The following is a 13356-nucleotide window of genomic DNA, read 5'->3' as shown; positions in this document are numbered from 1 at the left end:
TACACTATATTATAATGGATAGCCTTTACTTATCCTTTACTAGCCTTTACTTTTGATTAGTGTAATACTTAAGAGCATTATAACAAGTTAATTTTCTGCCTTTTTAAGTAAAGTCAAAGTGGTGCCAAAGTGACAATTTGAAGTATTCAACCACTTTATTTAATTAAAGTTAAATGTCAAAGAAAACTACACTGAAACTCTAAAAAAAGAGGGGAAAAAGTAGAGTAGAAACCACATAATGTTTAATGGATAGAAACAAATATCTTATAATGATGAACATATTACTACTACAGTGGGATGGGAAGTAACCCAAAGTGTGCTGGGGTGACAAGAGAAACGTTGGTCTTGAATAAATGTCTTTTTTTCTATTGTTATGGCACGCTTCTTAAACTCTGTCCTCCTCATGGCGAGATCTTCTTGCGAGCTCCACCTCAATCACTGCTTTTTCTTTCTTTTCTTTTCAGGGATGTACAGCCGAGGGGCCAGGAGGGGTGGCTGGAGTTTGGAAAGGGTGGGGGCCACAGTCTGAGGTGGGCTGCAAGGGGCGATTCAGTGTTCTCAGAGTCACAGACAGAGCACACACACACACACACACACACACACACACAGGGAACTGCGCCTCCCACACAGCCGCGCACCAACTCACACACAGTCAAACGAAGAGGAAAGTGGATGTGTGCAGCAGCATTACCGCATCCTGATGCTTTCTCCGAGGCGCTGAAAACGCACAGAGCGGGAAGGTGCGGGTTCCTCGACTTAATATGCATTTTGCTTGAAATCTATGCACAACATCTGCGGATTTATCATGCTTTAATTTACATCTAACAATCCACCAGCCAGTTTTCTATCTGCGTGGAATAAGTACTTTGCGCACGTCTTCAAAGATGGGAACAACTAAATACTCCAGCGACAGGAATGTACTGCTTTGCAAGACGCTTCTGAAACTTATACTACTGGCGGCCGTGGCGCACAATGTTTCGGGGAAGACTTTAAAATACAAAGTTTTGGAGGAGCAGAGAGTTGGCACGGTGATCGCCAGACTGAAAGAGGATGTAGCCGGTATGTTATCCAAACTCCCGAGCTCAGTGTCCCCGCGCTTCCGCGCGATGCAGAGAGGCAGCACCCCTTTGCTATCCGTGCGCGAGGAGGACGGAGAGATCAGCATCGCCACCAAAATCGACCGCGAGAAGCTCTGCGAAAAAAACTTAAACTGCACTATCGAGTTCGACGTGATCACGCTACCTACGGAATACCTCCAGTTGTTTCACATTCAAGTGGAAGTGTTGGACATCAACGACAACGCTCCGCAGTTCTCGCGCGCCATCATCCCCATAGAGATATCAGAGAGCGCGTCTGTGGGAACGCGCTTCCCTTTGGATAGCGCGCTGGACCCGGATGTCGGGGAAAACGCGCTACACACCTACTCGCTCACTCGGAATAACTTTTTCAAAATCGATATCAGGACGCGTACGGATGGCGCAAAGTACGCGGACCTTGTTGTGATGAGGGAACTTGACAGGGAAACACAGTCCAGCTACCAACTACAACTCACAGCGTCAGATTCTGGTGTGCCGCCGAAATCTGGCTCAACTCTGCTCAAAATCAGCATATCCGATTCCAACGATAATAGCCCGGCCTTTGACGAGCAGGCTTACGTGGTCAACCTCCTGGAAAATTCACCACTGGGGACGCTACTGGTGGACCTGAACGCCACAGACCCGGATGAAGGCAATAATGGCAAAATAGTGTACTCTTTCAGCAGCCACGTGCCACCCAAAATCCTAGAGACCTTTAAAATTAACCCAGATAATGGCCACATCACTCTGATTAAAAAAGTTGACTACGAAACTACTTCCTCGTATGAAATAGATGTGCAAGCTCAGGATATGGGTCCCAACTCCATTCCTGGCCACTGTAAGATAATCATCAAAGTGGTTGACGTCAACGACAACAAGCCAAAAATCAACATTAACCTTATGACTCAGGGCAAAGAGGAGGTGGCCTACATTTCAGAGGCCTCCCCTGTCGATACATTCATCGCATTAGTGCGCGTCGATGACAGCGACTCAGGTGTAAACGGTGAGGTTGTGTGCCGTCTCCATGGCCACGGGCATTTTCGCTTGCAGAAGACCTACGAGAACAACTACATGATTATCACTAATGTGTCTCTGGACCGTGAGAAACGCTCTGAATATAGCCTGACGGTAATCGCTGAAGACCGTGGCTCACCAAGCCTATCCACCATCAAACACTTCACGGTGCAGGTGCAAGATGAAAACGACAACCCTCCGCGCTTCGAAAAGAGCCGATATGAGATCTTCAAGTCTGAAAACAATTCGCCCGGGGCATACCTGACGTCAGTGGTGGCCACCGACCCAGATTTGGGCTCTAATGGTCAGGTGACCTACTCAATTGTAGAGAGCCAGGTTCAAGGTAGCTCTGTTTCAACTTATGTGACCATTGACCCATCTAATGGTGCTGTGTATGCACTCCGAAGCTTTGATCGAGAAGAAGTCGGCCGGCTTTCATTCACCGTGCAGGCACGGGATGGCGCGGGCCTGGCTTCTCTGAGCAGCAACACCACTGTTTTGCTCACTGTACTAGATGAAAATGACAACCCACCTATCATTGTTACTCCACAACTAATCAACCATACAGCTGAGGTGCCATTATGGCGGCACGCCGAGCCTGGTCATCTGGTGACAATCATCAAGGCGACAGATCGTGATGCAGGGGCCAACAGCGAGCTGACTTGCTCCATAGTCGGTGGTAATGACGAGGGACTCTTTGTCATTGAACCACGCAGATGTGAGTTACAAACCAATGGAAGCATAGAGGCCTTAGGGCGTGAGGGATTTGATCTCGCAATCCTCGTACAAGACAGAGGGGCGTCGATTCGTCTCTCAGCGAGGGCCATTCTGCATATTAGCCTGCGGGACTATCCAGAAAGCTACTCCCTGAACCCTTCAGACATGAACAACCAATCGACTCTAGATGTGTCTATGATCATCATCATCTCCCTCGGTGCCATCTGTGGTGTGCTTCTCATCATCATGGTGATGTTTGCAACCAGGTGCACGAGAGAGCAGAAGGACCCAAGACATTCCTATAACTGCAGAGTGGCTGAGTCTACCTACCAAAACCATCCCAAAAAACCTGCCCGGCAGATCCACAAGGGTGATATCACTTTGGTCCCCACGGTTAATGGTACCCTGCCTGTGAGGGCCCATCCTCGCTCCCCTTCGGCCTCACCTGCTCCAGAGAGCCGCCAGAGCCACCACAGCCGCCAATCACTCAACAGCCTGGTCACCATCTCCTCCAATCACGTGCCAGAGAACTTCGCCCTTGAACTTGCTCATGCCACACCACCTGTTGAGGTAAAAAAAAGTTTTCGATATGTATTCAATGTGAACTGTTCATTCCTGACTATTTAATTCCCCTTAAACTTGTTATAATATTCAATGTTTATTTTATTTATAGCATGTTTATTTGTATATCCATAGATTATTTCATCATGCATAAGTATCCATCCATTTCATTCCCTCATCACCACCATGGTTTGTCTGTATTTGTGTTGGCTTGCGGTCTGGTCTGCCATTATTCATTTTTATTTCCATTTTTTCTTTCTTCATTTGTCCCCACCCTGTTTCTTTTATTTTTGGCTATAGCAAGTCTCACAGCTTCTGTCCATACTTCATCAGGGCCAGTACCAACCCAGACCCAGTTTCCGTGGCAACAAATACACCCGGAGCTACAGGTAACCAATCACACTTCAGCCTGTTGCCACCTTTAAAGACCGTCCTACAGGGGGTTTAAAGTTGTAGTCCATGAGAGTCTGGACAACCTGCAGTACTTAAGTAACAGATGCTGAAGATACATGACAGCCTCATCATGTTAGCAAGTCAACTGCCCTTTGAATAAAGCCTTTTTTTGTTTATGCATATACTGATCTCTCCCTACAAGGCAAATTTCATACTTTTCACATCACCAGTGAATTAAAAATTAAAAATATATATATGTGAATGACATTACATAAACAGTAACTAAGTCAAAGCTATTGTAATAGCTAATTGTCTGTTTGTTTGTTTTTTTAGGTACGCTTTGAATGAGATGGATAAGTTCAGTCTGAAGGACAGTGGACGAGGGGATAGTGAGGCAGGAGACAGTGATTGTGAGATGGGGAGGGAGTCTCCTCTGCTTGGAGAAGGCTTCAGTGAGCTCTTCACTCCTGATGGACATCACAGACTGCATCCAAGTAAGCAAGAGAGTGAGATGTTGAAGAAGAGTACTTTAGCTCACCTGAGGCTGTAGATACTAGGCCTTGATTTTTACAATATTTGGGCATACCTATTAAAAAAGTTGCAAGTTAATTGCTCACCGGACAACATTATACATATATGCATTTAATAAAATATAATACATGAATATATATATATATATATATATATAAACAGTTTATAGAATATATATATATGCTATATATTTTATATATATAATACATTACATTTACTACATTGATGAACATTTAGACAACTTTACAGTCTCTTGATCTCTTCATGAAACACCTAAACAGTGCCAGTATTCTAATCTCAATTTATTGGTGAAAAACAGGATTTCTGATGGAGAAAAAAAAAATGCATACTTGATATATAATACAATTATTACTGTGACTAGAACAAGAATTGGGTTGTGTGCTGAGATGAGCCATTGATTTCTGTAAATCAGCATGTTTAATCATTCATTCTCTGCTTGAAAGAGAGAGAGTGGGCTAAATGAGGGCCTGTTTAGCAAATGCACCAGATTGGGCATTTATTAACTCTAAGATGTATTTATTATAAATGGCCTTTCAAAATGAATGGTGCTATAATCAGCCCCTAGAACATGAATGAGTAATGCCGAACATGTTCAATGAGCACTATAAGTTGGCATATTTGATTTGTTTTGCATAGTCTCTAGAAAACAAAGCTCGGTCGGCTGGAGCTGGACAGATTTTGTTTAGTCATTTGGATTCTAATTGAAGTATTTTGACTAGTTAAGGGTGTGTGCAGTTTTGCATGCTTTGCCAGAAAACATCAATCATTAACTAACCCTCTTCCATCAATGCTTTTGTTTTCACCACAGTGATGAAGCTGTGCACTGAAGAGTGTCGTGTCCTCGGTCACTCTGACCAGTGCTGGATGCCCCCGTTGCCTTCCCCAGCCTCATCTGATTACCGCAGCAACCTCTACATCCCTGGAGAAGACCCTCAACAGAAAGCCACCCCAGAAGCACCACAATCTGCTGAGTCAACACTGAGGAAAAAGAGTTTCTCCACATTTGGCAAGGAGAGCGAGGAGGGAGAGGGGGAGGCAGGTGATGAGGAAGACCTGTGCGGAACGACTTCTCTGCTGTCTGAAATGAACAGCGTGTTCCAGAGGCTCCTCCCCTCCTCGCCGGATAAGTACAATGAGACTAATGAAACTGAAAAGGTAACAGCCTGCGCTACTGGGGTGGGATCGTTAGAAAGAAGGAAGGGCCACTTACCTGGTAAACCAAGCCCTGCCACTTATCAGCAGAATGTGGCTGTTTGGGCCGCTAATACACATTTCCAAAATCCCGGACATGGCCACGCCCCTGCAAGTCACATGACAGCCCTGGTGGCTCCGCTCCCCGCCCCTCTGCCAGCTCCCATGGCAACATCAGCTTCCTCTTCAAAATGGCTGCCTGCAATGGAAGAAATTCCAGAGAATCATGAGGAAGATGAGTTAGAGTCTGTGCTCGGGCATTTGCATGGCAAGCGCTGCGACAGTCGCAGCGAAATTATGGATGCCAGTGAGCTTGTTGCAGAAATCAACAAACTCCTTCAAGATGTCAGGCAAAGCTAAAGACTGAAGCTTAAACTCTTTCTCCTGTTCGCTACAATAAAGTTAAACATTTTTATATGAGAGAGAGAGAGAGAGGAGGAGGAAGATAAGATATGAAAACAAAAACAGGAAAACACAGAGACCTGCAATTGTCGTTAAAGTTGCATTTCTGGATGTAATGTGTTTTGTGAATGCTAATTATCCAAATGATGTTTGTATTTTTTGGTTTTTGACCACAGTGTACACAATGTGAGTGTATTTACCTTTGTATTTTAAAAATACAATTTTAGTCTTTATATTTATATACAGTATGTGTATATACCTAAGTTAAAAATGTACATAAAGTTATCAGATTTCTATTTTTATATATGCATGTTGGGAAAATAATCAAAATCAACATGCCTTGGTGTAAATATTCTTATTTATGAAAAAGGTTTTCTTTTCTTTCTCTTTTCAGTGGTATTGTTATATATGAGCATAATATAATTACATGAATATTATTGAGTATGTGTTATTTGGTGGGGTGGGTCAGGTACTGAAAGCATGTTTTGGGGTGGGAGTGGTATTTATAATGGTGTATTCTTTGTGTCAAATTCTGTTTTACATTAAACAAATGACAAAATAAAGAGAAATGCAGATATGTCAAACATACACATCTGGTTTGACTACAACCCCCACCCACCCCCATCCTTTTTTTTTGGAAGTGTCACTGTTCCAGTAAATTACAGTATGTGCCTCTCCATTTAGTTTTTTTGTTCCTGGAATATCTAGTAAAATGAGAGTGTGCAGTTGTGTTCCTCCTATTCACAGACAGATCTGGAGAGCAGCCTTGCAGGGAAAAATAGTCATTTTTAGTCACTCTCAATTTACGCTGCACTCGTTATGAGCGCCCCCTACTGACTTGAAAGAGAATATTTAAGGCTACAACAAGTAAGAATATTGCAAACAGAGGTAAGTGAGGTAGAAAAGAGGAAACACGATTTCTGTCCTTCATTTAATACTGTAAGAAATACCTTTAAGCTAGGGTGAATGATAGGTTCAAAAAAGCAAAAAGAGGTAAATTTCACAGTGTGATCGCTGAAGGAGAAATGAGATTAATTGTTCTAACTAGAGCCCCCTAGAGGCGAGATAGCAGAACAGCAGTCACCCTAATCCCCAACTCTCCCCAGCATATTCCACTAATGCGGTGCAACTGGCATCCTATGATTTATTTATTTATTAAATAAACTACTATCTAAAAACAAAAGTATAAAATAAAAAGCATCAGTCCTTAAAACTGTGACATCACAATGACACAGCACGACATCAAGTAAATAATCACATTATATTTTATTAATGTTTCAAGCCTCAAGTATTTATCAAGATATTGTAGGAAAAATGAACAAACTGATGAAAATGATCACATTTTCTGTCATTTTTGAAAAATAAACATTTGGTCACTAACTAGCTATTGAGTGACAGTTTAATTTAGACTAAACTTGCAATCCTGTTATTATACTAACATATCCTATATTATTATTATTATTATTATTTATATATTTCATTTGGTTATTTACTTACTGTGAAAGACAATTGCAAAATAACATAAATCAGGTGTTTAAACTATATGTAAATATCTTGCAAATTTAGGACACAGGGTTGAATCAGTTGCAAATCGAAGCAGTTGCAAAAGAACAGAAATTAAATAACTCACATAATATTTGCCACCTGAGGCCAACAATCAGAATTTTCTGATTATGCAGCTCTATTCTAACACCATTTGTAGAAAACATAACAGAAGTTTTTTTTGTTTTTTTGTTTTTTTTTAAGAAACCATATTTTTTATCCTATTTGTGAAAACTACATTCTCCCTTTCTCAGTATTTATAGCATGTATTTCAGAGCAATCTAAAAAAAAAAAGCTTTGTGTGTTAAAATTACTCATGAAATAGCTGATAAACAGTTTGGAGTTGTAATTTAGAATGACATTTTTCATCCAATGTCTCAATAACCGGGTTTACTTTCCTAGTAATATAACGATTGTGTTGAAATTATGCAAAACTAAATGCATTGCGAAGACGGAAATGACTGAATATGAGGTGTTATTTTGTAAGCTAAGAATTTCCTAACTCAAACAATATGAGAATGTTTCGCCCCTATTTGAACAGTTTCAGGAAGAAAATAACTTCTCTGAAAGCTCATTTTGACATACAGAAATTGGCCTTGACTTTCAGTTTAAAAAAAAAAAAAAAAAAAAAAAACAAGACTATGATACCTTTCATCTCCTCCTCTCTCAGAGACTTTCACTCCTTTTATTCACTCTTACACACATGCACAATACTGTAACTTCTTTACTTGTATGAGAAAACAGCGTGCGGTAGCCCTTAGGACACTGAGCGGACCTAATCTGCCTAATTTTGCAATATTTTGTGCATTGTAATTCAATTCAGTAAACTTTTATTACTTTAAATGAATAATTCATTCGGTTTCTCCTTTCCCTCTATGTTTTGCTGGGCCTTTTTTGCATTTGGGTAAATGTGCCAAGTTACAACACACACACACACACACACACACACACACACACGTCACATACAAAGTCATGTCACTCACGAGAGTTCTTGTCACCAAGCAGGTTGGTAAATTGACATAATTACTGAGGTGAGTTTCTGATTAGCTTGCGGTGGAGTTGAGAGTGTAGATTCATGTCTTCCTCATTATCTCTCACGTCTCTACCGCTAAAAATACACCTGTCTCCTTCTTCCATCATTTTAAGTCCTGAGGATAAGTCTGCCAACAGTCTCTTATCATTATCACTTTGTGTATATGTGTGTGTAAGTGTGTGATCCAGGAGCTGCAATAACTGTGGGTGATTGTGAGTCTTTTAGAGACTGAAATAGGTTTTCGTCTTATTTGCTTCCTGAAAAGTACAAAATTACACAAAGACATACTTTAGTTTTCTCTCCTATATTTTTCTCTTCCCTCCTGTCTCTTAGGTGGAACATATTTCATAACCAAATGCTTTCTCCCATGATGCATTATGAAAACACCAAAACATCTGTGGCTCTTCAGTGCAGCTGTTGGCCAGAGTGCCGCCGTATGTCTGTGTGAGTGTACATGTGTGCTTTTGTGCATTTTCTCTGTATAAATTACACTTTTGGTAGCCAGCCAGCTTTTCAGTAAAGCATGGCGAATTACAAGAATGGCATGCTCCGGTGTGTTTAATGGTCTGGAAGTGCCAATGACTGATTTGTGTCTCATTCAAGGTGTATACATGCCATATAGCATGACAACCACTCCCAGTGGATTTACTTTCTTCTGGGGAACACAAAAGAAGATATTTCGTGAAATGTCTGTGTTTTCTGTCCATACAGTGAAAGTCAGTCGGGTACAGTGTTGTTTTGGAACCTAGTGACTTTCATTATATGGACAAAAGCAGTTGAAACGTTCTTCAAAATAATTTATTTTATGTTCCACAGAAGAAAGTAAGTCATACAGATTTTAAACGACATCAAGGTGAGTAAATGATGACACAATTTTAATTTCTTGGTGAGCTGTCACTTTAACTTGTTTATATACTGAATATATTTCAGCATAAAAGTTTTGAAATATCAGAATGCAATATTTAAATAACATCAGATTACGTTGCTGCCATAAATAAAATGATTGCCAATAACTGCTTTAAGAACTAAAACTGTCTTTATGCATTAAAGCATCCATTTATTTCTAAATACAGCTATTTTTATTCTCCGTCAAATGAACAAGAGCAGACTTGGCATTTTAAATTGGCTCATTAATTCTTGTCTAATAAGTGTGCATATTAATGTAGAGTTATTGAGCCAGAAAGGTTGTGGCATCTTCCATTCCAGCTTTTGGGGTCATTTGTGTTCAAAGATCTTTTACAATAAACAGATTGATACATTGTTTGGTTAGATACTCATTTCCGACCTCTGTTCCTGAACATAAAAGCATGTTTATGATCATTAATTTAATGAGAATTGAGAGAACTTCTCTCAGAGTTATCATTGTGATGGGTTTCTGCACATTTTTATTGGATATTAGAGTTTCATTTAACTTTTGACAAATTACAGCTAGATATATTTAGTAACAGTAGTGATTAATGCCAGGCACACTCTCTCAATAAATAAATAAATAAATACATAAAAAAAAACAAAAAAAACTTGTCACTGGGTAAGTTTTACCCCTCAATGGTTCACAGCCTTAAACATACTCTAAGGTACTAATATACACCTTTAAGGGGTAAATTAGGTAAAAAAAATATCCCTTTAAGGATATCACCCCTATTGACAATCTGTTGTGCCCCGAAGATAACATTTTTGACACATTTTTTTCTGACAGTGTAATAGTTTATGCCAGTGTGAGAGGCCAAATTGTTGAGCACTATGACCCTGCAGTGACTAGTATCGCTTCCATGATGAAAATCTTTTCTATATAATTATGTGCTTAGAAAGCAGTAACACACATAATGTATGTATGTATCTGCATTTAATTGAGCACACAGCTGTACGACCCGAGACCTCATGAGACAAACATTATTGTTCGCCGTCCATAATGCATGTAATGTTAAACGTTGGCATATATGCTGACACCAGTATGTTTGACTGACATAGGTGTGTGTGGGTTGTGTGTGTCTGATTCACTGGGGCTCATTTTCACCACTAGATGGCATTATTTCTACAGACGCCCTCACTTTCCTATGCCAGACATTCCATTATTATGCACATCCAGTCAGTCATTACCATTGGCTGGGTTACTTATCAGTTCATTAAAACATAAAGCTGCCCCACAGACCAACCACATGGAGATCTATGGGATCCCTGCAAGCTGAATAGCAACATCAATGTGGTCATTCCATGAAAGACATTATTTATATAATATGCTTATTATAATAATAAAAAAAGCAATTCTTTTGATATTAAATGGTATGGTTTATGTCCGTCACTGTCAGTAAAATTGACTTTATATTAATCTGAGATTTGGCCTGTAGGCAGACAGCTGTTAATCTTTGATGTCGAGAAGGATGACAGGGGATATTCCATAAAGTTATTCAGCCTAATGAGAGACAAGCTAATGTGTTTCAATCTTACACAGTCTAAAAAGGCACGTATCTGTGTAAACAAACCTCAGATATATGTGCATATCATACAGATACGTGCACCACACACACACACACACACACACACACACATTCTTGCTCACAAGTTTGGGGTCAATGAGATTTTTAAAAATACATTCATGCTTTTATTCTGCAAGGATTAATTAAATTAGTCACAAGTGATAGTAAAGACGTTATTATTGTTACTTTTTAAAATGCTGTTCTTTTGAACTTTCTAATAATCAAAGAATCCTGGGAAAAAAAGTTTTTTATTTTATTATTATTTTTTATTTATATAGTAATGGCTACTTAGGTTTCAGCTTTGCCATCACAGGAATAAACTACACTTCAAAATATATTATTATAGAAAACTGTTATTTTAAATTGTAATACTATTTCACAATATATCAGTTGTTACTGTATTTTATCTCAAACTTTTGAACAGTAGTGTATAGTGCCTATAGAAATTAAGAGAGAAAATGAGACAGCATTTAGGCTTTTCTCAGCCATCTATTCCCAGCCAAATCTATGTGGATGCAAGGTGCCATGTTGTATAACAAGCATGGAGACCAAAGACCAAAAGAAGGGGAAAGGTTATATAAAGCTAACCTTAAATAAAATCTTATACTATTTAGCATCAAACACCACACACATCATGTGAGATTGTAAAGATTGTAAAGTCACCGGGTAGACGACATGTGCTTGTTCAGGCAATGAATAAACTCCATAAAGCATGCAATTTCCTCTTGATTTCCTGAAATTAAGATTTACCTATACTGCTTACTAAGACATGGCTTAGTAAATATGTCACTCTTAATTCAACACACTGTTAATTAACAATAAACTCATCAAGGATGAGTTATTTTGTCATTATTATTTTGTCTGCTGTTTGATTAAAGGATCAAACAGCAGCAGTTCTCCTCAACTGTAACGTAACACACATCACATTCTAGGCTCGCACACAATTAACAAATTTGCTGACCGCAGTGACCCTGATCAGCATCGGCGATCGATGTCCCACAACAGCCATTCGCAAGGCAGTGGCCCCTGTGCGACCTGGCAAAATCAACGGCATTGAGGGAAATGAATTAGCACTCGTATCCTGTTCAGCAAAGCTCTTTACATGGCTGCCTGCAGAGTGCATGTAGATAGATAGACAGGCAGATAGAAAAATAGAGAGAGACATAGTTCATTGATCCCTAAAGTGAAATTCAGCATGTATAAATCTCAGAATTGTAACCGCATCAAAGGTAATCTGACTGGGAGCTAAAATATGCTGAGGTGGGCTTTGTAAGCCTGCGTGTGTGTATTTGTGCACCTTCATGCACTGCTTCAGTCAAATAACTGGGAGGAGGGCAAATGAGAAATGACAGGAAAAAAGGATGTTTCCCATCGGTCCTTGTGATTGGTTTTCGGCAGCTCATTTGAACATTAGCAATTTAATGCAGAACAGTTCGACTTGGTGATATGAGTTCAGACCACAGGTTGAAAAATTATGCTCAGAATGATGTGCAGGATGAGATTTAGCATTCAAAACATCTCCATTATTACATTATCTTCTCTCTCTTTGTCAAATATGCCGTTGTATAACACTTCCTGTTCAAATGTATGTGCAAAATGCTGTGCATTGCAAAGAGCCATGTGAATTCATTTAGATTTAGATTTTGGACAGCTTGCTGTAAATGTACTCTTGATTTTAAATTAACACCTAAAGCTTAGGTTTTTTTTTAGGTGAGAATAAAACGTATTCTTTTATTTGTAATAATTAAGTTATTTATTTCTCTTAAAATGTCTTTCTGTTGAATATTTCTGCTACAAAACAAACACGCTGGCAAATTTAGAAAAAAATGGAGGCAAATTTAGAACCACCATGTGTGTTTAGATATAATAACATCATTCTTCATCCTACTTCTGCCACCATTTATAATGACTTTGTATAAATGTTTATTTATACCCCACATGCCTGCAGTAACTCAATATTTATGCTGCGTGTGGGTGTGGGTAAACATTTATTGAGAAATGACACACAACTCAAACTATGAGCACATTTGCGAGCTTTCTATTTCCTATTTGAAACAATATTCACTGCAAATTACCACAGCAAAGTTTTATTAGTCCAGTTGGAAGGCGAATGAAGGTTGCGGAGGCCTCATAGGGCCCTGCTCTTTGTTCGCATGTGTTTACCTTTTCTCTTCATGTCACACTAGCAAGCCAAAAACTTCAGCTGCTTCAAATCTGTCTTAGTAAATGAATAAGGGTAACAAATGTATGTGCAAAATGCTGTGCATTGCAAAGAGCCATGTGAATTCATTTAGATTTAGATTTTGGACAGCTTGCTGTAAATGTACTCTTGATTTTAAATTAACACCTAAAGCTTAGGTTTTTTTTTAGGTGAGAATAAAACGTATTCTTTTATTTGTAA

General features: G+C 39.4%; 1 protein-coding gene across 2 annotated transcripts; it reads left to right on the top strand.

Moving 5' to 3' along the window:
- The first annotated feature begins 659 nt into the window (after positions 1 to 659).
- LOC107573511 (protocadherin-18-like) lies at positions 660 to 6130 on the top strand. Of its 2 annotated transcripts, none has more exons than XM_016259947.1 (4): positions 660 to 3377; positions 3702 to 3757; positions 4095 to 4255; positions 5122 to 6130. In XM_016259947.1, the coding sequence occupies exons 1-4, from the start codon at positions 885 to 887 to the stop codon at positions 5862 to 5864; spliced, it is 3453 nt and encodes a 1150-aa protein (XP_016115433.1). In that variant the 5' UTR covers positions 660 to 884; the 3' UTR covers positions 5865 to 6130. The 2 variants fall into 2 exon arrangements, with proteins under 2 accessions (XP_016115433.1, XP_016115432.1); XM_016259946.1 differs by having other exon boundaries at positions 3669 to 3757.
- The last annotated feature ends 7226 nt before the right edge of the window (positions 6131 to 13356 follow it).

This window comes from Sinocyclocheilus grahami, unplaced genomic scaffold (genome assembly GCF_001515645.1).
Source record: "Sinocyclocheilus grahami isolate Dianchi unplaced genomic scaffold, SAMN03320097.WGS_v1.1 scaffold1964.1, whole genome shotgun sequence".
Taxonomy (NCBI): Eukaryota; Metazoa; Chordata; class Actinopteri; order Cypriniformes; family Cyprinidae; genus Sinocyclocheilus; species Sinocyclocheilus grahami.
The sequence above is the reverse complement of the archived record's forward strand: the minus strand, read 5'-3'. Positions and strand labels throughout refer to the sequence as shown.

What these genes read in the sequence shown, in the direction of transcription:
- LOC107573511 (XM_016259946.1), top strand. Translation starts at nt 885, where the DNA reads ATGGGAACAACTAAATACTCCAGCGACAGGAATGTACTGCTTTGCAAG. An exon ending in ATGCCACACCACCTGTTGAG is followed by an intron (nt 3,378 to 3,668) that starts GTAAAAAAAAGT and finishes TTTTGGCTATAG; the next exon opens with CAAGTCTCACAGCTTCTGTC. An exon ending in AAATACACCCGGAGCTACAG is followed by an intron (nt 3,758 to 4,094) that starts GTAACCAATCAC and finishes TTGTTTTTTTAG; the next exon opens with GTACGCTTTGAATGAGATGG.